This window comes from Thermobia domestica, chromosome 10 (assembly GCF_964235325.1).
Source record: "Thermobia domestica chromosome 10, izTheDome1.hap1.1, whole genome shotgun sequence".
Lineage (NCBI taxonomy): Eukaryota > Metazoa > Arthropoda > Insecta > Zygentoma > Lepismatidae > Thermobia > Thermobia domestica.
This window is the reverse complement of record NC_137463.1, coordinates 18886637-18910592: the sequence shown is the minus strand read 5'-3', so window position 1 is coordinate 18910592 and position 23956 is coordinate 18886637. Positions and strand designations below refer to the sequence as shown.

Genomic DNA, 23956 nt, shown 5'->3' with positions numbered 1-23956 from the left:
ATTCTACACTATACTTAATAAGAATAATTATTTATTAAAAATTAGTTATACTAAAAGCGCCCAAAATTACCTAATTGTGAATGTTTTGGCAAAAAGTTATTGCCTTCTTCAGCACACATTTTTTCAGAACACTAACAGTGTCTGTCGACCTATATCTCTTCCCAATAGCTAAATTACTTTGGCTACTTTCAGTAGTTCTTCATGAAATTTCCCCTCTATCTAAATATTCTTCATGAGAACTAAAAGGTATCTTATGTAGCTGATTAATAATAATAATTAAAGAAAAATTGCTTGTCAGTGTCACTTGTTTCACCTAGTTCCGTCCACTAATAACATAATTGGTCGAAGAAAAGTGATAACAAGTACACTAACATGAATCTTTTAAACATTCCTTAAAAATTAAAATTTCAGATGTACTCCCAATTTTTAATCACTATATTCCTTTAGACTAGGAATGCAATGGGACTTGGAGAAAAAGATGTATTACATTAAATCAAGTAACTTTTTCAAGAATAATTATTATTAAAATCAAAACAATCTTACTGTTTCAACAAATAACTTCTGTCCCTATCAATGGTGAAGGAACTTCAGCTGCAATCACATCACATCTTTAGTATTAACTTAAACTTCTTGAGATAAGGTTTCGGTGCGTAAAAAATATTTATCGCCCTTTCTTACAAAATCAAAACAAACAAAGACAACAAGGTTTTACATAGGTTTGGACTAATCTTAAAGGAACGCAAAACTGTTAAGATTGGAATTTCAAACATCACTGTGCCGATGGAAGAATGAATTATAAAAAGCAACCTCTTCTGGATGTGTTCTTAACCTCTCAGAACTCAGCTTTCTGAACCCTATCTCTCTGAATCCCGGGTAGACAATGTACATCAGTTTGGGTGAGTTTGATGTGCAGTGTCAAAATTCTGTCTTCCATTATTTTATAAGACGGAACATAATAAATATGCTAGCCTGGATTTCATAAAATTTCTTAACGCAACAAGAAAGAATCAGAGGTAGCTGACTTTTCGAAGGTAAGACTGCAAAATGTAAATTTCTTCCTGTCAAAAAAATTCTATCGGAATATTACATATATTTTCTTTGCGAAAAAAGGAAGAAAAATGGAGAAACAAATCTGAAGTGTCCCGGTACGGTAAGGTTGGTCACAGTATTTATAACGATATATTTACTTTAATATTCCCTAATTTTCGAACTGAGAAGCAGACCTGTGTTGTTTTCAATTCATATTTAATTCAAGAATATGTTTAACATTATTCTAAGTTCATCCCAATTTACCTGTGATGTTATCAGCCTGAATACTTTCAGGGTTTCGGATTCACAATTTCTTTGCTGGATTGTAAGAGAACTATGTTGCTTTCCCAATTTCAAACTTTCACCTTCCACTTCTCCAAGAACCCGTATTTGTCGGAGGCGGAGGGAATTGTCCGGTCCTTTCAGTTCAAGACGAACTACTACATGGCGAGGATCTACAACAAAATAAACACAATATCAAATCTCACTTCAACATCAAGATATCAGTTCTAAAATTACTTCATATTGTTCACTAAGAAGACAAAATTTACAAAAAAGAAAAACATGTAAACGTGATTGTGAAGGCCTATCGGTCTACGAGTGCTACTTATCTTTCACCCGCTGGTTTAAATACACCGTGTTTCAAAAAAGATGACCTGATTTTGAAGGGCAATAATTACGAACGTGGGACGTGTCGGCAAGGAAATGAGTGTTGTTTGAATGGGCGTGGCCTAGAGTTTCAGAAAATCGTTGTTAGATGTTAGTTAATGCGTCTTCTCAGCTTACAATCAGTCAGAAGTACGATGACGTCCGTTCAACAGAAGGCGTTTTATGTGCTGCAGTTTGCAAAGACTGAGTCAGTGATTTCGGTTCAGCGTGCTTTTCGTCGGCGTTTTGGCATTGGTCCGCCTGCGCCCAAAAACATTCGTCGTTGGTATCGTCAAATTGAAGAGACAGGATGCTTGTGCAAAGGTAAGAGTGTAAACGCAGATACATTGTGTACAGTTTACGGCGAATTTGGCTGACGTCTAGATGTTGTTTGTGCTGCTGGTGGTGGACACATAGAGTATTTGTAATAGTGTAGCTAAAACTTGAGGATTTTGTGAGTATTTTGCAATTTATTCCATTTTTGTAGTAAGTTTTTATCAATACATATGAACTTTTAAAATCAGGTATTCTTGTCGAAATACCCTGTACAGTAGTGTTCAGTACATGTGACTAGAAAAAAAGAAAAAAAGACATGTTTTCGAAGAACAATGTGGTTGTGTTAAATTTTGTTACTTAAGACTCTGGAACAAATCTGCAGAAGGGAATGTGTGGGACAAACGCAACGTTATGAATACGATCTGCATTTCAAATTTGACGAAGCCTGTCGATGTATCTTGAACGACATTAACATAATCAACTATTCGACCATACTGACGGAATGCGTGCTGAAGTTTGGGATGATCGCAGTTCACAATCTGAGGAATATTAAAAAAGTGAGAAAAAACACAAATTGCTATCATTTGGTCCTCAGTGAAAAATTCAATATATGTTAAATAATTGAACTAACCCAGAAATGTGTCGTATTTTTCAAGTTAATTTACATTGAAGCGAAATGTGGCACAGTGGTAGACAAATGAATATAAAGAAGTCAGTTGTGGGACTTTGATATGAATCAAATATCGACGGAAACTTCTAGATAAATGTTAGCTCGAATATTAGGTATAACGTTGAAACAAGAACAGATTCATAATAGGTGGAAAAATCTTCGTCTCAATCGAGGTAACACGCCCGAATGTCAAGATAATGTACTGAATGCGAGAGTATTGGTTCCTATGGAAGTCTCCCAAATAATGATAGAATAAACGAAGGGTTTGGTTTCACCACCCTGGATTTTTGGAGGAAGACGATCATTACATGTGAAAAAGTGCAAGCATTACCGTAGTCCTATATTTAACTAATTTTTAGAGTTCCTGTTTTTCCTTTCACTCTTACATTTCCTAGCTGGCTTCTAGGGATCTTTTCTCTTGACTGTTAACTTTAAATCTCTATTGCACAGTGAGAACAGACAATATAAATACAAACTTTGTAACTACGAATATTCGTTAAGTGTTGTCTGTACAATTCCAAGACACAAGAGTTCAGATAATAAACAATAATTTCGTGAACAGTGCACCAAAAGTGGAATAAATTTTGGGGGAGAATAACCTTGAATAAATTGCAAGAAAACAATTATTGTTTTTAAAAATAAAAATGTTGAGTTTTTAAAAGAACATACCTTGTATAATGTCTTGACTTCCAAGATTTTCTATACGGAAAAAATACAAGTATAATCTGGATTGTGTATATTAATATACAAAATAATACAATATTTACACAAACAATGATCACAAAGAATTCTTTTTTGAGGTAGAAAATAACGCTAATATTAACATGAAAGTATTACAATGAGATTTAGTTTTTGTACTCTTTAATTTATTCATTTTATCTTCTTTAACATTTTATTTTCATTTCTCTCTTTTTCGGTAGTTCGAAAACTATGCCGCCTAGTGTTGTCTTTTATTTATGATCAAAAGGGCACTGCAAACACCCAAACAAAGGAGAGACTAATATGTGAAAGTTATATGGTTGATTTTCCACAACCTTTAGCTTTAAGGTTTCCAACTGGCCGGTATTTCCCCGACCTGGCCGGAAGTATTGCTGTTATTTTGATTAAGGCCGGTGACCGGCATAACTTCTTACCAGCCCCTTTATGATCGGTATTTTGAAATCTCTAATCCAGAAGAAAACATCGAAATTCTTCAACGATGCTTTTACAAATACAAATTTCCTTTGTATTATACATTAAGCGATCGTTTTTTTCCTTCATTTTTTTAATCTAGGACAGTTTCTGTTTCAATTATTTAACGTAGGAAATTTGATAACAATTAGATGTTATTGAGAAACATTGTTTCTAACAATAGAGATAGAGGTGTAGAGTTTGTCATAATTGTTTGGCATAAATGTAGCGATAAATTTAAATTGTCCATTGTACCAATACTAACGAACGTTGGCCAATAACTTTTAGGCATTTCGTTAGTACAATGTTTGTGCATTGTTTAGTTTCACGTTATTAACTACTGCATATGACAATTTTCCTTAAACTTCCAACTTCCTTCCTTAGGATTCCTTAAAGCAATTACTTGTAATTGAGTTTATAGAGTAGATTTCATTTTGTAAATTCAGAATTGTCACGTAAGGATTAACATACTTTTGTTCATCTGTTTCGATAATTTCAAAGAAGTGGCAGTTACTGGTAAACACAAAATGATCAATACTAGCTTCAGTTTCTCATTTTTAGCACAATATATTATACCTATTAAGCTTATTAGTGAATGTATTAAGAATATACAGAATACAGGTCCTAATGCACTTTTGTACACGATAGTACATTTCTTTCCCATGGATTGGTCCGGACAGAGATACTTTACACTTAGGCCTATATCATGGGGAGTTTTGAGAGGGTGCTGGTAATTTTATTCTCCAGAGTTGGCAACCCTATTTGACTCATGTAATATAGATGAAACATTAAAAAATTCGTAGGGGAACTGAGTGCACGGTATTCATGTTTGTAAGTACACCTCATCTGTTCGGTTCCGTACAGGATCATTATTTTGCCTGACGCAGTTAATGCTCAGGATTTGGGAAACGTTAAAAAACATAATGGCTAAAGACAATTTCAACAAATGCAACAATGTTTTCATTTGTTTGTAATTTGCTGATTACATTATTATTAAACACGAAATGTTGATGTAATTTCTATTTTTATTTTTGTTAAAAGAAAATAATAAAAAAAAAAAATTCTCACCTAATACTGGACAACTGACCCACCCAGTGGATCTGTTTTCTACTTCTACTTGGCGTAGTTTGTACAGTTCGTCAGCATTCGGCCCAGATTGGAATGTAACGCTAGATACTTTGTTCTGAAAGAAAAAAGATAGTTTAATGTCGATTACTGTATTAATATTTATATTTTACTTAATTCAAGCTCCAAACTATTCATTCGAAACTACTATAAGATTACAACTGACGAGTTTTAATTTTAGTTTTTACAGAAACCCATTAATATCTTTTGATATGTAAATCTCTTTTAATTTATGAAGCAATTTCTTTTTTCTTCTAATTAAAAATATAGAGCCGACTCTTGAGGGAAATCACATCGATAAAAATTACAACTTTTATCGCTTCAAACTAAGAAAGAAAACTTACCTAATGTACTAACTAAGGAAAGAAACTTATCTAATGCACTAATTAAAGGAAGAAAACTTACCTAATCACTAAGGGAAGAAAATTTACCTAATGTACTAAGGGAAGAAAACTTACCTAATGTACGAACTAACGGAAAAACTTACCTAATGTACGAACTAACGGAAAAACTTACCTAATGTACAAAGAGAAACTTACCTAATGTACTAAGAGAAAACTTAACTAATGCATTAAGGGAAGAAAACTTACCTAATGCACTAAGGGAAGAAAACTTAATGAATGTACTAACTCTCGTATGTAAGTAGCTTAACGCAAAGCGAGAAAAATCGTTCTTGACTGATTATAGCAGAGCTTTACTTTGAGAAAACAATGCATAAAAAGACTAATCAACATAGGCATCTTTCATTCATGTAGAAGTCTACTCTTTCCCACCTGGAAATACATTTTGATTGACAACCTTCACAAGTAATATATCTTCTCATCGTTTCAATCGTCTCTGTACGTTATGTATGTTCTACGCTTTAATTCAATGAATGGCTGTCAACAATACAGGTTGTACATTTGCACTAAGCAGGTCAAGGACTACAGCATAGTGAGTTTAGTCAACATCGTTCGCGCTATCAATGAAACTTGTCCGATTTCGGTCAAACATGATGTGGTAATACACTTCAACGCGTTTAGTACAAGTATAAAAAATATTTTAGTTTGTAAGCCCTTGATTCCCAAGTTATTAGCCATTAAAATTGAGTTTTGACAAGACAATCAAGAAATTTCACTAAAACGCTACCGATTAAATTTCGAATTGGCATTTTAGTTAAATTTCTTGATTTCATTCAGTCAAAATTTCTAACTTGATGAACAATAATTTGGGACAAACGTCTGAATATACTAATAGAAGGTGTCTATCGGTCACGAAAGTCATGAAAAAGTCACGAAATCAGAAAACGGTCAAGAAAGTCAAGAAAAAGTGACGAAATTAAGCTTTTGGGTCACGAATTTTTTTATCTGTACAAATATAAGTATAGACTGAAAAATTTTGTTGTATAAAACGTCAAAATTCACCACTAAAAATGTGTATGGTCGGCTTTAGACGTTACCAAATCGCAAGCAAAGCAGTCTTCTATCGCATGCTTGAAAATTCGATCTAATTCGTACCCAAATTCGCTCTTGACAATGTTATGAAATTTTATAGTTTGGTAAAGAAAAGGTCACGAAAAAGTCACGAAATTTCATTTTGGAATTTTAGTAGTCTTCAAATGCATATTAATCTTATACTCTCATCAAAGCCTATCACCATAGTCAAGTTTGGTCAGAATCGGATGAGCTTTATATAAATTTGTTGAGATGTACCACTATACTATGTTTGGTCAAAATCGGACGAGTTTCATTAATAATGGTTTGGCCAAACCCAACTTTCATATCCTACGTATAACTTGAGAATCCAAGGTCAACACACAATTTTGAATATGAGTACTAAGCTCAATGCGATGTATTACTATGTCAAGTTTGGTTAAGATTAGATCAGTTTCGTCGAAGTATGTGGTATATAACATCCTTTCACTATATTAAAATCAAAATTTAACGGCCTATAGCTTGGATACCAAAACTCTGCACACCATATTTCATTACGTGTACTGATCGCGTCAAGTTCTACCACCATATCAAGTTTAGTCAAAATCGTATGAGTGAAATTTCTTGATTTCACTGAGTCCAAACTTCCAAACCAACTTGATGACCGATAACCTGGGAACCAAACATCTGCATACCACAATATACTTCTAAGTTCACATGCGTACCAAGTTCGACAAGATGTACCATCATACCACATTTAGTCAATTTATTTATTTATTTATATATGTATATTTCTGAGCATTACTGGCATCTATGGTCTTAACAACTAACTGGAAAAAACATGTAAAATGAAGATAAATAAGAAGAAAACCAAAGTGATAAAGTGCACAAGAGCAGGACAGGAAGAGGTAAACGTATAGCTAGATGGAGAGAAAATCGAAAACGTTAAGACGTTCTCCTATTTAAGAAGTCTAATATCCTCGGACGGAAGAAGTATAAAAGAAGTTCAAGAACAGAGCAGGCTAAACAAGTATTCAATAGGAAAAGAGGACTGCTAACATCAAGAAATACGTCGTTTGACGTTCGTAAACGATTTATTAAGAGCCTGGTAAGAAGCGCCATGCTTTACAGATCAGAGACGTGGACATTGAGAAAAGCTGAAATATCCAAGCTGGAAGCATTCGAAATGTGGTGTTGGCGCAGAATGCTGCGCGTATCATAGACCGAAAGGAAAAGGAATGAAGACGTACTAAAGGAAGCTAATAAAGGACGACAAATTATGAAGATAATATGAAAAAGAAGAAACAGCATGCTTATTCGGCACTTCGATTGGATCATTGTGCTGATAGAGAGAAAGGTAGAAGGAAAATCAGGAAGAGGAAGACCAAGGATAGAATATCTAGATGCAGTTGCGAAGAAGAGACTTTATCAAAGTATAAAACAGCTCTCCCAAGGAAGAGAAAAGTTTTAAAATTTCCATGTTGTTCACCAATCTATAGTTGAGATGAGAAAGAAGAAGGTGGCCTTAAGCCGGAGATTACATCTCTCGACAAGCACACTCTCCTGGGAAGGAGGGAAGTGGCGTGGGACCCGTATTTTAGGTAGCATCTCGGCAATTGCCTGCTGTGAATGAGGAACCTCACTCAGAATGGCTCGCCTGAAAAAGCTGTTACACCTTTTCGACCGAGTATCCCCATTGAGAATCAAATCCGGAACCGCTCGGACAAAAAGTCAAGTTTGGTCAAGATCGGATGAGTTTCATCGATCGCGTTTTAGTGAAATTTCTTGATTTCGCAAAGTGTGTGTAAACCCAACTTTGATAGCCTATAACTCGGAAACCAGAAGTATGCACATCATATTTCATATGCATAGTAAGTTCGTCGAGATTTGTCACAATGCCGAGTTCGGTTAATATCGGATGAATTTCATTGATAGCATGCGATATTTACTACCTCCAACCTAACTTTGATGAATAATAACTCGGGAACCAAAAAACTTGCACACCATAATATTTCATATGAAATCTTAGCTCATGAAGGTTTATTACCATGATAAATGGTCTAGATGGTATGAGTTTCATCGACCATGTACGATATACACTATCCTTGTAATTTTTGCAAAAATAAATAAATACATAAATGAATAAAGGGCGAAAGAATTAGAACACAAGGGAAGGTTTCTTCTAACTATATAAGTTTGAAGTGACAATTTAATGTTTATTGATGAGACTATGAGATACGATATAAGTATACAACCGTTATATTCTCATGTAACCGAATAATTAGAGCGAGCGCTCTTAGGCGGCCACACGTTGTAACGTTTGAGATTTACTATAACATTCTTCTTTAGTTCTGATGACATTTAAAATGAGTTGACTATGAAACTGTTAATGGGTATAAATTGACGGTTGGTTGAACCAATCCAAACGGCATTTGATCACATCTCCGAAATCAAATGTTTCATGAGAACTCCTAAATTAGAGATTTATCATAATAAGTATACAATTTTACTAATTACTGATGGTTCAAACAACAACAGGAACTACTTTTGCTTGATATTCCTTTTATTTCCATTTACCCACTTGGAAACTCTCTCTCAATCGAAGAATCTATATCTTTATTTACGTATATTACATTTGTAATAATACTGTCAACTCAGTCACAATATAGTATCATGTAAATAAATTCTCCCACATTCTCATAATATAATATATGTACTTCCTTCAAATATATATTAATATAACACTTTTCTAACACTATTTTAAACTCTTCCATGAAATTAAATTAAAATTTTGAGTTTTACGTCCCACGATTATGCCGGCTACGCTAAAGGAGACGGTGATGATGAGAAATGAATTAAATGATAGAATGAAGAAAGTGAGAGGAAACGGGGGAACCCCGAGGAAACCCATGCACACGGTGTTTGTCTACCACAAAGTTCACTTGGCGGGAGCAGGGTTTGAACTCAGGACCCATGCACCAGAGGTGAACGGTCTACCACTGAGCCACCGCGACCCTAAACTCTTCCATGGTTGGCCCTTTGATACAGCAACTGAATAAACATAAATCTCTCCAAATATCGTATTGGCTAATGCACGTTACTAAACCTATTGTCTCCTTCAAATACGATGCTCTACAATATATAGCACTTTTTACTCCCAACAGAAACATACGGATGACGGAATCCATAGTCAAGTAAAATGTTCTTGTATCTTTAACAAGAGAATTAACAGCTACCAATTTAGAAAAACGATTGCTGACTTTTGAAAAGTAACATGTCAGATTTCAAGACAATGAAGAGTATCATGTACACTCATGTCCAAAATTATTGTCGCATATCTATAACTGTCTTCTTGTAAGAATATAATTTGATAATAATTTTGCAGGGTACTTTTAATACTGATACTATGTGTATAATCGGGAAATGTATATTTGTGGTAAATTTCATACGAAAAGAATTATAAATACGAAAATCATAACGAGTAAAATAAAATGTAACTAAATGGACAAGAAAATTTTATTTTCCTTTCATTGTTCTTACTGGTCTTTTGACATGAAATTTTCCACATACTTGCCTTTGCCGATTATACACATACTAACATTATAAGAAATACCTGGCGAATTTGTTATCAAATTATATTACTAGAACAGCATATTTATAGACATGCGACAATAATTTTGGACATGAGTGTACATCGCGACAACCTATTACTCTTTTGGCTTTCTTTGATATATTATAATCTATTTCTGTTGCCTATTTAACAGTTTTTTTAATAATTTTCATGTAATGATTTGGTAAAACTAAATGTAATTCTGAACTAAATGTAATGATTTGGTTCCAAATAAAAGCAATACGTTATAATGAACATGAAAACAATATATATATGTGGAGAGGATTGTTGAAAATTGCGCCTTTCGACTCGCCATACAGATGGAATTTAAACTTGTCTATTGATTTCCAGAGTGAAACTTATATATCAATCCTACAACTATATATTTATTCGGCAGCTCATCTTCTTGAAATCTTTGAGTTTAACATCCCACGATTATGCCCGTTAAGTTAAGGGAGACGGATGACTACGGCAACTGAATGGTGATGGAAGAATTGGTGGAATGTGAATGTGGAAAGAAACGGGAGTACCCCGAGAAAACCCACCGAGACGGTGCTGTCTACCACAAACTTACTTGGTCGGGGATCGAACCAAGAACCCCATGTACCAAAAGTAATCACTCTACAACTGAGCCACCGTGCTCCCTCGGCAGTTCATTTAAAGGATATATTCAATACCTGGAGGAAGTCATACGAACATATCAAAGAGGTTCTTAATTGTCATCGCACCCTTAAATACAAAATCTCATACATTATGATCTGGACACTGCATATAATAAAATAACTAAGTGTTGTGGTAACCAACTACAATATCAAAGGTGAATCGGACCAACTTAAAATATTAACCTATTACAGAATTAAACTTCTGATACGAATCTGAATAAGATTATACCTTTCATATGTGTTTAAAACAATGATTCAGGCCTTCAAGGAATACACAACATTACAATAATAAAGATATACTCACCGCAAGATCTCTACAGTTATCAATGTGGATATACACCATTCTTGGGTATGATTGAGGTCCACACTGGATCGTTATTGTTTTTGTTTTGTTTCTGAAAGTAAGAAAAAACACTGATTAGGAAAATATAATAAAATACAATGCAAAGAGAAATACATTTATAAGAGGATCACATCTAAATTTTTAAATGAAAATTTCTGAAATTTTATCAATGTAAGTGTTATCGTAACAACGCATATTGGGAAATATTTTTTTAAGATCTCACGCCGAATCACATTACAAGACAGAACGTTTCTTTTTTAAATATTTTTCCTCTATCTTTTTTTTTTCTGACGCCAATCTTTTGATGATCACAAAAGTTTATTTTGTCAAAAATAATATGCACTTGTCAATGCTGCATGTGCAAGCAAGGAATCAACTATGCCTATATATATCTTCGTGGTTTAAAGAGATAAGGGAATGGTATACAAAGGATAGACAAGCTAAGAGGATTGTTTTACATACCAATACCTTGTCATGAAATATCAAAATCCATGTTAAAAAAGAGAACAAAAAACACTTTATCTTAAATCATACATAGCCATATTTTGGAAAATAAATGAAAATGAAATGAAATCGTTGAGTTTAACGTCCCACAATTACGCCCTTTAGGTTAAGGGATGCAATGATTAAAGCAAGTTAATGATGATGGAAGAATCGGTGAAATGAGAATGTGGGAGAAAATGGGAGTACCCTGAGAAAACCCACGGACACGATGTTGTCCACCACAAACGTACTTTGCCGGGGACTGAACCAGGGACCCACGCACAAATAAGCGCTCTACCACTGAGCCAAAACACGAGCGGCTCGATCGGTGCCGGATAAAAGAATGTGTCGAACCACACAATGTCAGATTAAAGAGCACCTATTGTATGTATGAGAAATACACAGTAATACTTTTGATTGAAAGAACAAATTATTTACCTATCTTCATCCCCTGATTCCCAAAATGTTTCAGTAGAACTATCGGTGAGACTGCCTACCATTGCCTGGCGACTAGACGCTTTGATCTCAATGCCTGGTGTCAAATCCTTTAACGTCTCAACACAACTAGTTACCTAAACGTAAAGAAAAAGCCTATTAGAATAAAGTTATTATTTCTAATATAGAACAATATTTGGCTTGAAAATTAAAACAACTTAAAACACACCTTTCTACCTCTTACATTGAAAAATTTTAGTTTAGTAAGAAACAGAATACACATGCATGAAAGAAAAACATAGTAACAGTCGAGACAGGCTGATACAGCAATTCTTTGATACCGATACTTTCTTGACACTATATAGTCGATCTATTTTTGTAAATTTACAATTTCAATCAATACTGATCAGGCATAATTAATATAATTTGTTTTAATTAAAATTAAAATACTCATACAACGAATCTCATGTGTATTATTACACAATCTATTCATTGCTGTACACTTTTTCTTAATTTGTATAATTTTTATTGTAGTTGTGTGAAGAAAACTAGTATGGTAGAATTGGTCACTTGGTCAAAATCATGATAATGTGGTTTTGAGTGCTGATAAAGCGAATTAACAATGATACCCTTTTCAAAGTGTTCACAAAAGACTTATTTACAAACTGTGCAGAAAATTCAAGAAGCGAAGAAATGTTCAAGTGGTTACAATTAAAAGTTACATTTATTATTTTATATTATACGCAGAAAATTTCAAGGCATATATATAAAGGTCGGTTTCTAATAAAAAAAATGTGACATTTGTAGATATACAGAAAAAAATGACCATATATTCTAAGACATGATGACGTAGTTATATAACATAAGTAGGAAATACTTTCTATGTTGAAGACCTTCCGTACCTGAGAATATGTTGAATGATGACTCTCATGCATGCTAAGGCTGACATCATCTTGCTCCTCTTCAGAACGCGAAAGGATCTTACTTATGTTGCTGAATACGTGACTCCTTGAATAAGAAACATAAAATGATTATTATAATATCCACAATAATAATAAATACCGGTATGTGTTGTTAATAAACACTATATATTTTTGAGAAATGGAAACAACAACTGACATTTCTTAACATGTAATTTTTACTATAGGTGATGTTACACTGTCTGAATCAATGCATTTCGAACAGAAAAAGAAAGAAAAACGGTCTGGGATTTCACCTGATCTACAGTGACGATGCGTTAACCCCCACGCTACTTAGTTCTCTCCAGACCAGCCAAAATACCTTAACTCTTGAAGGAGGTGCTCTATGTAAATTTCAGTTACACAAACTGTTAATTAATTTTTAATTCTTGTATACCGAAGAAATAACTAAAAATACGAAAATACATGAACAAGAATATTAAATTCCTACCTTTTACCCTTTCATTGTTATTTATTAATTTATATTTTTGAACATACACATACACTCTATTTTCTATACACACTAAAAAAAAGTATACTTTAAATGCTTCATCAGTTATGAAGGGGATGAATTAGGGAGAAAAAAAAAAAAAAAAACAGATAGCCCTGTTCTTTAGAGAAGTCAGGGGCCTTATTAAAAATCTGCCCACTAACCAACTCATCTACTTCAAATTTGGAAAATATCTGCTTAGTAAGACCTTTGAATGATATCTTACGTTATTTGCAGAGAGGGTCCCGTTCTCTTAGACTGAAAGTATAGTTTTAAATTGTCTAAGCTGTCATGTATCTTCTTCTAAATAATTAGCTGTACAGATTGAAAAATGAGTTTACAAATATACATTCACTCATCCTTCGGTCTTATGATGCAGCTGATTTAGTTTCGAAGTCCTGATTTTAAACTAAAAATATTGAATTTACTGTATGATATATATTAATGAAAAGAGGAAACAACCAAATTTTGTTTTACATACCAGATCCTCTGTAGGTGCGGATTCAATAACACACAAAGAGCGAAAAAATTATTGACTAGACCGAGACTCGAACCAGGATCTTCGGCATACCGTGCCGATGCGTTTCCGACTTCAAGTGTGAGAGAATGTGTTGCTGTTCTGGGAAGCGGACTGGGTAGCGTAGTAGTTAACGCATCGGCACGGTATGCCGAAGATCCTGGGTTCGAGTCCTGCTCCAGTCACTCAGTTTTTCACTCTTTGTGTGTTACTGTCTTATAGTTATATTTACAATGTACAGTGTTTTACATTGTAGTATGTTGATTAAAAAATACAGTACTATATCCGTGTCTCTTTCTTTGATAATGTACTTGTGGATATTAGCCACTGCACACTCACTGTCGGAAATTATGGATAATCAACGACTTCGGCCGCTATTAGCCACTTTTATTGAAATGAAGGACGAGCATCCTTTATGAAAATGAAGGATGAGCATAGTCAGACACCGTGAGGAGTTCATAAGTATTTGTTTTCCGAATTTCGAATTTTCCTAGAAATTATATAATGCTTCAAGGTCAGTCAATTCTTCAAGTTCTTTACATTTTGACTATTTTATAACACTGTCGCTTGCATTGTGTTTATAACAATAAAATAACACAAACGACGATTACGGATTCGCGTTGTCTTTTCAAAATGGTGCCTACCATTTGAAATCGAAGTCCATTATCAAGGTAAAGAAAATTAAAAATGGCTATTTACCTAAATTTTACGAAAATGTAAATATAATCACAGAATCAAGTGTTTCACCAGTATAGTGTGAGTATTTAAAACCTTAAAATGTAACTGAGGTATTGACTATTATAGATGTATTGAGTATAGGTTTATTAATAATTCCACATTTAATGGAAACGTCTGCAACGAGGCTATTTGATCCTGACACGATTAGGCCAATAACCGACACATTCTGTGCATTGAAAATTCAGAATAAAACTTGAAAGTACAAATAAAGCAATCAAACAAAATAAAATCCAAACAGCACGTGAGCACGCTAAAAGAATAAATAGTATAAGAGATATGATTAGAAAATAAGTCAAAAAAGGAATAATAGTACCACATGACAGGAAAAATTTAAAAAGAAAACCTCAGAAAGACATGTATTATTTTCAGTGTTGAAGTACATATTTTTTACTGATACCAAACATGATATTGGGAATTTCTTGACGTATAAAATAAAATAAAGCTATGGTCTCATCTTCTTTTGAAAATAAATTAAAAAGCTAAAATATTATTACATATTTATTTTGAAATGTTGGCCAATTCTGCACCTTGAATTGGCCATAGCATTGCCGTTTATTCCTGCTAGAACTACCAAAATTAGAATGCGCAATATTTTTTGCATTAAAATGGTTGTCGGGGAAAGATTACACTAAATTTCCACAGAAATACCATTCACTGTAATCCCTAAGATGAAATAATAACAAACATAGACCAATACTTACTTATGTAGGAACATGTGATCCGACTGTCGAAATCGAAGACCCCAGCAACGAATGGCCATTTGTTGTAGAGCTGAGCCCATAGGTAGCAGCAACATAAGATCTGATATTGTTTGTAGCAATGCATGGAATGTGGAAGGCAATGGATGAACTGCCTCGCCAGCAATACTGATATCACTCAAAGGATGTTCACACACACCACGCAACTCCTACAATAGACAACAACCAATATTAAGTCATGCAATTTTTCTAAGATAGCCTTGCCTATTTATCTAATACGAAAGATTATGAAATCTCAAGATACTCTCAAACGTTAAATACGAATGTTATACCACGTAACACTTATTAAGAATTTCGAAATAAATAAAATTAGCGTTTGAAAATATAATCCTTCAGAATGAGAATGTATAGGGTATCGCAGTGGTTCGGGCGATTTTAAAAACGTTATTACGAGAAAAATGATTAAATATATTTCGGCGTAACAAGCTGGAATACAAACTATACACGAAAGCATGCAGTTATTTGTGAATTTAAGTCATCAAATACATAAGAGTGTGGCACAAAATAAAGAAAATAATGTTCCACCGAAAACCTAACTGTCCAAAAATGACATTTTGCAGATGACCGCTATTCCGCTGTATACGTCCAGTAACTCTCTTGCTAAGGTCACTCATTACTCTTTGCAGCATATCTAAGGGAATTCTCGGAACTTCTTCGTGAATGCGACGCTTTAGTTCTGGAATTGACATACCGACGTAAGAAAATTCTATCTTTGGAAAAAAAAAAAAAAAAATGTAATAACTTTCTTTTGTGGTGCAATGGTTCTTTTTTACTTTATTTTGGACAACACTACTTTCTGTTTGGTGACTTAAATTCACAAATAACAAAATGCTTTCATGTCTAGTTTGTATTCCAACTTGTTACACTCAAATAAATTTCATCATTTTCTCGTAATAACGTTTTTAAAACCGCACGATCCATTACTGCACACTGTACAAAACTGACACTCTTTACTACAGAAGAAATATTTAATGACTTGTTACCCTTTTAATCAGATTAACTGACTCTCTCATTGATAAATAATATCAGCTAACAAAAAAAAAAAAAAAAAAAAAAAAAAAAAAAAAAAAAAAAAAACTTCGCGCGCATTTGGAAGATAGAAATGTAAATGCTTATCTTGATACCAACGGTGGATTTATTCACTGGAAATAATTTTCTGTTTAGTTCACAACCCTCTGCCACCGAGACACAAACATTTCCTTTGTTTCAGTTTAACGTCCCATGACTGTGTTTCAAGTACAAGGGAGACGGTGATGACGATAATGAATAAAATGGTGGAATGACAAAAGTGGAAGAAAACGGGGTAACGCCGGAAGAATAATCCACGCACACAAGCACCCGATTGAATAAAGTGTCGAAGGCAGATACTTCATTCTCCAGATCATTTCTGTTGCTTAATTGTCTATTTGCCTTATTTTTATCCAGAAACAGGTAAAGGTTATAGCCAGCTGATAAAATATCTGGAGTATATGGAGGGTAGGGTACTAACTCCCAGTCAAGAATTGTAATATTTTCTGCGGTTATTCGCACCGAGTGGGGATAAGCATTGTCCTGAAGATAGGGAATGTATCTTTTGCTGATCAGTAGAGGCTACCTTTGCCGGTGTGTATTTGCAACTTGGCGTAGTACACATTCGAGTTGGCGTAAATAATAGGTCAACGCTCACAAAACTTGGTGAAAGAAAATAGTTTATTCCTACCGGATAATAGCTCGTAGTAGACAATCCCAGCGCCTGTTCATCGGACAACAATAACTTATTTGGATCAGTGGTTGCTTTGATGTATTAGCTGTCGATTCCTCCGGCGTCAACTATTGTATGACTGCTTGGAATTTGCATACAGCACCCGTTTCTCGACGTACGTTAACATACTATGCAGAAAATACTGCGTTGTGACGGAGTAGTAGTGAGTAACATATGCTGAATCACTGAAGATTGTTGTTTGGTAATAAGCCACCCATTTGGAGTGATTTTACACTTTATCCAATTTGCTGTAAAAGTAACCGGACAGATTCATCGCTTGCCTGAAACATTCTTGGAAGTTTCTAGCAAGTTTGGCTTGGGTGCATATTACTCACTGCTCGCAATGCATCTTCGTTGATGGTTGTGGTCGTTCTACACTAGCTTCATCTTCCCAAGACTATTGCCTTGATGAACATGTTCCGAAACACTTCTCTACTTTCCTTACAATTAGTTCATTATCTCCAAATGCCCACAAAAGTTTTGAGGCTGTAGCCACCTTTTGTGTCTAATATTTACTCATAAAACAGACATGTCCGAATAATACATTTTTCTACATTCATATTACGGGGATTATTTGCTACTAAAGACACACTGTTAATACAGCTAATACAGTTAGCAGATTCGTTTAGATGTTCCCTTTTGATGCTACGTGTCCATACGTTTGCTGATACCTCCTGCGCAAAGTCATTGGAAGTGAAAGTTGACACATTAAAAAGCATACTTTTTTTTTTTTTTTTTTTTTTTGTTAGCTAATAAAGCAATAATGGTGATAGTAAATAAATTAGCGATGTCAACATTCGAATGATAATTTTAATAGAACTAAAATAAATAAATAAATTATTATCACAATATTGCGAGCGGTGATTATATTTCCCATTAAATAAATTATTATAAACACTGGATGGTTAGGACTCAATTTAATGACCACTCATCGCCTAAGTTGTGTATCTGACTGGTCATAGACCTTCACTGACTGTAGCGTCAGTTATTATTATTATTATTATTATTATTATTATTATTATTATTATTATTATTATTATTATTATTATTATTATTATTATTATTATTATTTAGAAAAGACGAAGAAAGTCATTTACAAATTAACATGGTGTAGAAAATGATTGAGGGAATCCTAAAGAGCACACAAATAAAGAAAAAATAATAATGAATGAAAGGTGTAAGGTAAAATTACAAATAGATAACCTAAGATGCTAAAGCATATCACAACACAGAAGATATAGACAGAGACTAGGAAGTGAAAAAAAAAAAAAAGAAAAAGAAAAAAGAAATGGAGAAGGCGTTTCTTCATTTCTATCGACTTACGTGTTCATCCTTTCTCTCAGTCTTATTCTCTTCTTCAGTCTCAGCGTCTTGTTCCCCTATAGATGGGGTCAGTGCGGCCACAAACCACCAAAGGAGGTCATGGAGACATGTGGGTTGGGTGACACTTCTCAACAACCAGTTCAAAGCCTACACACAAAAGAATCACAGATTTTAGTGGATTAGTAATAGTCAAATCAGCATCTTGAATGGAAAGTTCTAAGTTACACTATGATATTTATTTGAAGTTTTTGTAATATTTGTACAGGAATTTCAAAGAAAGTGAATAAATGATGTGTCATGGTGAGAACCACTGCTCCCTCTTCCAGCAATTTCACAGATATCCTCATAGTAGCATGAGCAAGGAGTCTATGTTGCAATGTTTTGTAACCATTGGGATGGTAGAGCAGCTAAAATATCAGTACTTTGTGTTTTATCCGCCACCTTTTATTACAAAAGAATAGTACACTAATACAAAATTCTTTAAGTTCAAAAACTTGATAAAAAAAGGTCTGGAGACGCAGTTGAGTCTCTAATTCCTTCCTTTTCAATATGTATGGTTCGAGTGTTATTTAGCACGCTTCACAATCCAGTGCAGCCGAATACAGTGTGTGAAAGTCGTTTAAGGCACCACAGCCCAGAGCACCAGAACAGAGTGTGAGGGTTTAACGTTTAAGCAGTACTCCACGGACCAGAGCAGCCCAACAGTGTGAGTTTAACGTTTAAGAAATACTCCACGGTCCAGAGCACCAGAACAGTGTGAGGGTTTAACGTTTAAGCAGCACTCCACGGCTCACGGCAGCCAAACAGAGTAAAGGTAAAGGAAGCATTCCTCGGCTCAGAGCACAAACAGAGTATGAGGGTTTGACGTTTAAGGAGCACTCCACGGCCAGAGCAGCCGAACAGAGTGGGTGGTTATAAAGAAGTACCCCACGGTCAAATGGAGCGGAACAGACAGGAGAGATTGTTTGCAGTCACTCTCAGGCTTAGACTGACCCTAAGGTGCTGGCTGCTTTTCCCTTTAAGGCGAATCATCGGGTTCCTTTCGGCACTGGCGTTAGTGTAGATGTCATATTCCTACTTCGGTAACACGTGGCACCATATGAAGTGCAGTCTGCTTTGTTGACATACAGCACGTGGCTGGCAGGCATCAAAGACAATCAGGGGAATGGAAAATAAAACACTACAGCAGGTCGCTGAAAGCATATTGCCCAGAAAGAATGAAAAAAAGAAAGAAACTGAACAAAACAAAGGATAACACCAACCAGCCCAGAACAAAAGATATAAAATTGTCTGATATTTTCCCTGTTATTTTAATATATTTCTTTTGTGATATTTTATTTTCGTTTCCTGGTGATGCCGCATAATAGACAACACAAACCCTGGACATACAAACATTCTGAGAGAATGCACTTCCATCTTAGCTGCAAAAAAAAGCTGCTGCTGACCATTCTTTTTCTCAGCCTCCCACCAATCACATGCGAACCGACACAGCTAAGAGAGAAGAACATGGTGACGATCGAATTTGACACACACATGATAAATGGATCTGTCCTTCCAGTTGCACCTCATTCCCTATGTTGAGGTTCTGCTATGAAGGGGATGATGCACAAAAAAACTTTCAGTACGTTCTAATATGATGTTCCATAACACTTTTATATTCTTCTAATTTACCTCTTGCTGATTATCTCACGTACACATGGATAGAGATGGACTTCTCTTTAGAAACTACTTTGTCGTTCAATCGCCGTATATATTAGTTAAGCTTAAAGTTGGCAAAATAAAGAAAGAAGACTAGAACAGGATAGTTCGAAAGCTAGTTCAACTAATTTGAATCACGTTGATTTTCCCTTTGTCTGTCTCCAATAATTATGATTGACATGTTTGCTTTACGTCCTTGTGTAATATCCAGATTATGAAGGATAGGATCCTAGTATTAAAAGTTGAATTCGATTCACTGCACAAAAATGAGACTCCAAGTAAGGTTTGAACTACCAAAAACCGCAACGAAAAAACGCGCTAGTGGCATTGCTATCTCAATTTAACACTCAAATATGTCAGAAAACCAGAGAAGTCTATCTTATTAAACCAAGAAGCCATTTTTTTCTATTCTTTTATTACAACAATATCTTAAGATAACCTCTACAGAAGCCCTATTTTGAATATAAAGTGGTAAAATTGTTACTATTAGTAAAATCGTTAAATAAATAGAATGAAGTACTTACTTGCATTGCATATACTCGACATGTTGCTTTTCGTAAGGCCTGCTTCATAGCTAACTGCAAACTCTCCAGATTATGCTGTTGAAATAGAAACCCAAGTACAGGCCGAGTAAGAATTTCAAAGCTTCCTTTTTGTTGTTCAGGTTGCGTTGAAACTATAGCTGAACTGTCTATGTTTGGAACCAGTTTCTGTAGAGCTGCTGACGGGTAACAGAGCAATGAAGATCCAGCTTCTGAAATCGAGAAATAGGACAGATAAGTACGATTTCTGATAATCTATGAATCATCTCAGTCATTCGTATGATTATATTTATTCTATACCAATATAAAACTGATTTTTTTTTTTCAGAAAGTTTCACGACATATTTCCTTATTTTTTCCATATATTCAACCACAGGGTGATCTTTTGTTAACAGGATTCATTTATTATATGTGGAACAATCGATAAGTTTTTGTTCTTGTATGGAAAGTGTGCTACATATTTGTAAACGTGCTTATGTCTTAGGATAGTAATGTAATCTTTATGTTTCTAGATACAAGAGGTTTGAAGGTATGATGTTCAGAATTAGTGAAGTGTCAGAAGCAGCAATGGAAATGCTGGCCTTCTCTGTACCCAGTGAAAAGATTGTTTAGGACCACCTTGTGCGCACAGAAGAATGTTGGGTATATCACCATGATCCAGGAACTAAAGTTATGAATAAATAGTGAAGCATTCCTACATTCCACACCCGTACTCCCACCTAAAAAAGGTCGTGTGAAGCCTTTTGCAGTAACGACTTCAGCGGGTACGCCGGATAGGCACGGGCCTACCCAAAAAGTTTGAAAAGTATATAAACGCTAAAAGACGCAATAAAGAGTAAATATATTTTCCATTATTTATATTAATGATAGACAATTATTTAACAAATAGCATCAACCACTACTGTAAAAATAATTTCCTACTCTCATTAATCAATCAAATGTGTATATGTATCCATGAGCGACGGAGCTGGCCTACCCAAAATTAAAATTCTAAAGCCGCTCCTGGCCTTTTGCCAAGTCACACTTCCAATTTTCTGGGCCTAATTCTCATTGGTTACCTAATGTACGAAGATAGCATACCTAGGGCATATTTCAGAGATCTGCTGCAAAACTTTCGTGATATTCTGACGGTACAGCACCATGATATACTCAACAAAGGAAGTCCACCTCTTACTTGACAAGCTCCCACTCACAAAGTCTAGGAAATATTGAATGCTGTGCAAAGCCTCGGTTACCAATTAATTCGAAATCCACTACATTTCCCTGATTTTGTCCGACAGACTCCTTTGTTTCCACACATAATGCAGTCGTTGAAAGGAATATGTTTTCCTTTTGATACGAAGGTCGTTTCCATTGTCGAGAACTGGTTTTCTAGCGAATACGGAACTTTCTATAAAATTAGCTGTGGAATTTGAAACTCTATGGAGAAACGTGCTACTTTGCACGGTGACTATGTGGAAGGGGACAAATAGTGTGTCAAATACACTTTTTTGTATATAACTCCTTGGAGATAGAGCATGTTCTATTTCGTACGACTTTTCAAGTATATCTTGGTTCAATTACAACGTCTTGTTGTGGAGCTAAAGTAAAATATATATAAACATTAACTGTAATTGGTGCAGGTTGAGAGTGGATAGACAGATTTTAAATATGAAATCAAACAGCAGGCTCATGACGCATCATTTATATTTTAGGGAAGAAGGCGTCAATGATACATTTAAACTGTTTCTTTCAGAGGGTGACCGGGGGTATTTTCCCCTAGACTTCGAAATTTATCCCCCCCCCCCAAAAAAAAATTATGAAATGGGGTTAAGTTTATGATACTTTAAATGTGTGGAAGTTGGTGTAACTACAAATTCATGGGGAGTTCTGGCACCTTTTTTTTCACAAAATGGTATTGGTAAAGAGTAACTGTTTGTTACTTCCAGAATCACATGCCAACTTCAGTTAGTGAATGGAACAACGTTTCCGAAATAAGCCAACGATTTTCCCATACACAATGCTACATTGGTTCAAAATTTCCTTTCTACACAAGTAATAAATATAATTCTGTTTTACTTCTGAAAATGCTTTATGATATAATGAAAGAATAAAACGAAAATAACTCACCATTGGTTTCTCCGCTACTATTGTTTCTCTTTCTAGTCATAATAACTCTCCCTTCTCCTTCTCGCTTACTCCAGTCTCTAGCAGTTGTCCCCATTGAAATCGAACGATGGAAGGTGCGTCCTTTGCTTCCTTCGCTTTCGTTGTCACTCATTGTACCATCAGACATCGGCTACAACAAAAACAACAGCACATCAAATTAAGCCTTTTCAATCATTAATCTATACAAATAAGATTGGAGTGTTCAGAGGTTTATGGCATTTCACAAAGATCGACCAGATGTTTATAAGTTTTTAACAATATTTCACAAAGATCGCTGAACAAATGGTTATAAGTTTGTGGAATATTACAGAGATCATAGTACAGATGTTTATAATTTTTGGTGCGACTACACATCGCAGGTCGTAGACGGATTTTATAATATTACTTTGGTGAACGAATATCATCCCCTGAGATAACTAATGGAAGTGATATTTCACTGTTCTACAGGTGACCCAATAAAATTTCCCGCATTTTAAAGACTAATAAAGCAAAAAGTATCGCAGATAGAAAGTTGTTTACTGCAAAATATAAAAAGGTATTGAAAATAGTTCGTAATTACTTTGTTCTGTTCTTATACTTTCCCTAGGAAGTCCAACAGCTGCAGCACGCTTCCTTGCAGAACGTTCTTGGAATTGCAAAAAAGACTGTCTCGCAATCTTGATATTGCAACGATCAACGGTCGAACCGAAGTTCTTGACCCAGTGCAAGACAGTCTTCTAATCAAGAGAATTTTCACTACATGGAACAGCAAACTTTAACCGAAAAGCTCTTTGCACTGAAATAACAAAATTGCTGTTTTTGATAAACATTTCAACTGCGAACGTGTGATGAGCTCCTGGCCAACCCATGACAACAGAAAAAGGCAAGAGAGGTGAGCTGAAGCGATGGCTTCCACTCCTTTTGCCCCTCTACTGATAGAGCTACAGTCGGTTAAGAGTTTTTACAATAATTGTACTGTCAATTGCTGTGTAATTTCAACACACAATAGAGCAGAATAATTACAAACTGTGTTCAATTCCATTTTATATTTTTGAATAAACAAGTGTCTATCTTCAATGCTTGTTGTTTTATTAACCTTTAAAATGTGAGAGATTTTATTGGGCCACTCTGTATAATAGTAAGAGAGGATATATTTAATAGATGTTAAACGTGTGTGGTAATAAACTGTTAATAATGATA

General features: G+C 34.8%; 1 protein-coding gene across 10 annotated transcripts in view; it reads right to left on the bottom strand.

Moving 5' to 3' along the window:
* Positions 1 to 23956, bottom strand: part of hiw (MYC binding protein highwire) — a 638413-nt gene that overhangs the window by 44048 nt on the left and 570409 nt on the right. For all 10 annotated transcript variants that reach the window (XM_081727817.1, XM_081727821.1, XM_081727823.1 and 7 more), the window contains 9 exons: positions 22739 to 22907; positions 20612 to 20841; positions 18390 to 18536; positions 15269 to 15474; positions 12766 to 12871; positions 11867 to 12000; positions 10907 to 10997; positions 4862 to 4976; positions 1294 to 1484 (listed from right to left, as the gene is read on the bottom strand). In XM_081727817.1, coding sequence (XP_081583943.1) covers positions 1294 to 1484; positions 4862 to 4976; positions 10907 to 10997; positions 11867 to 12000; positions 12766 to 12871; positions 15269 to 15474; positions 18390 to 18536; positions 20612 to 20841; positions 22739 to 22907 — 1389 coding nt within the window. The remainder of the gene's footprint in view (positions 1 to 1293; positions 1485 to 4861; positions 4977 to 10906; positions 10998 to 11866; positions 12001 to 12765; positions 12872 to 15268; positions 15475 to 18389; positions 18537 to 20611; positions 20842 to 22738; positions 22908 to 23956) is intronic.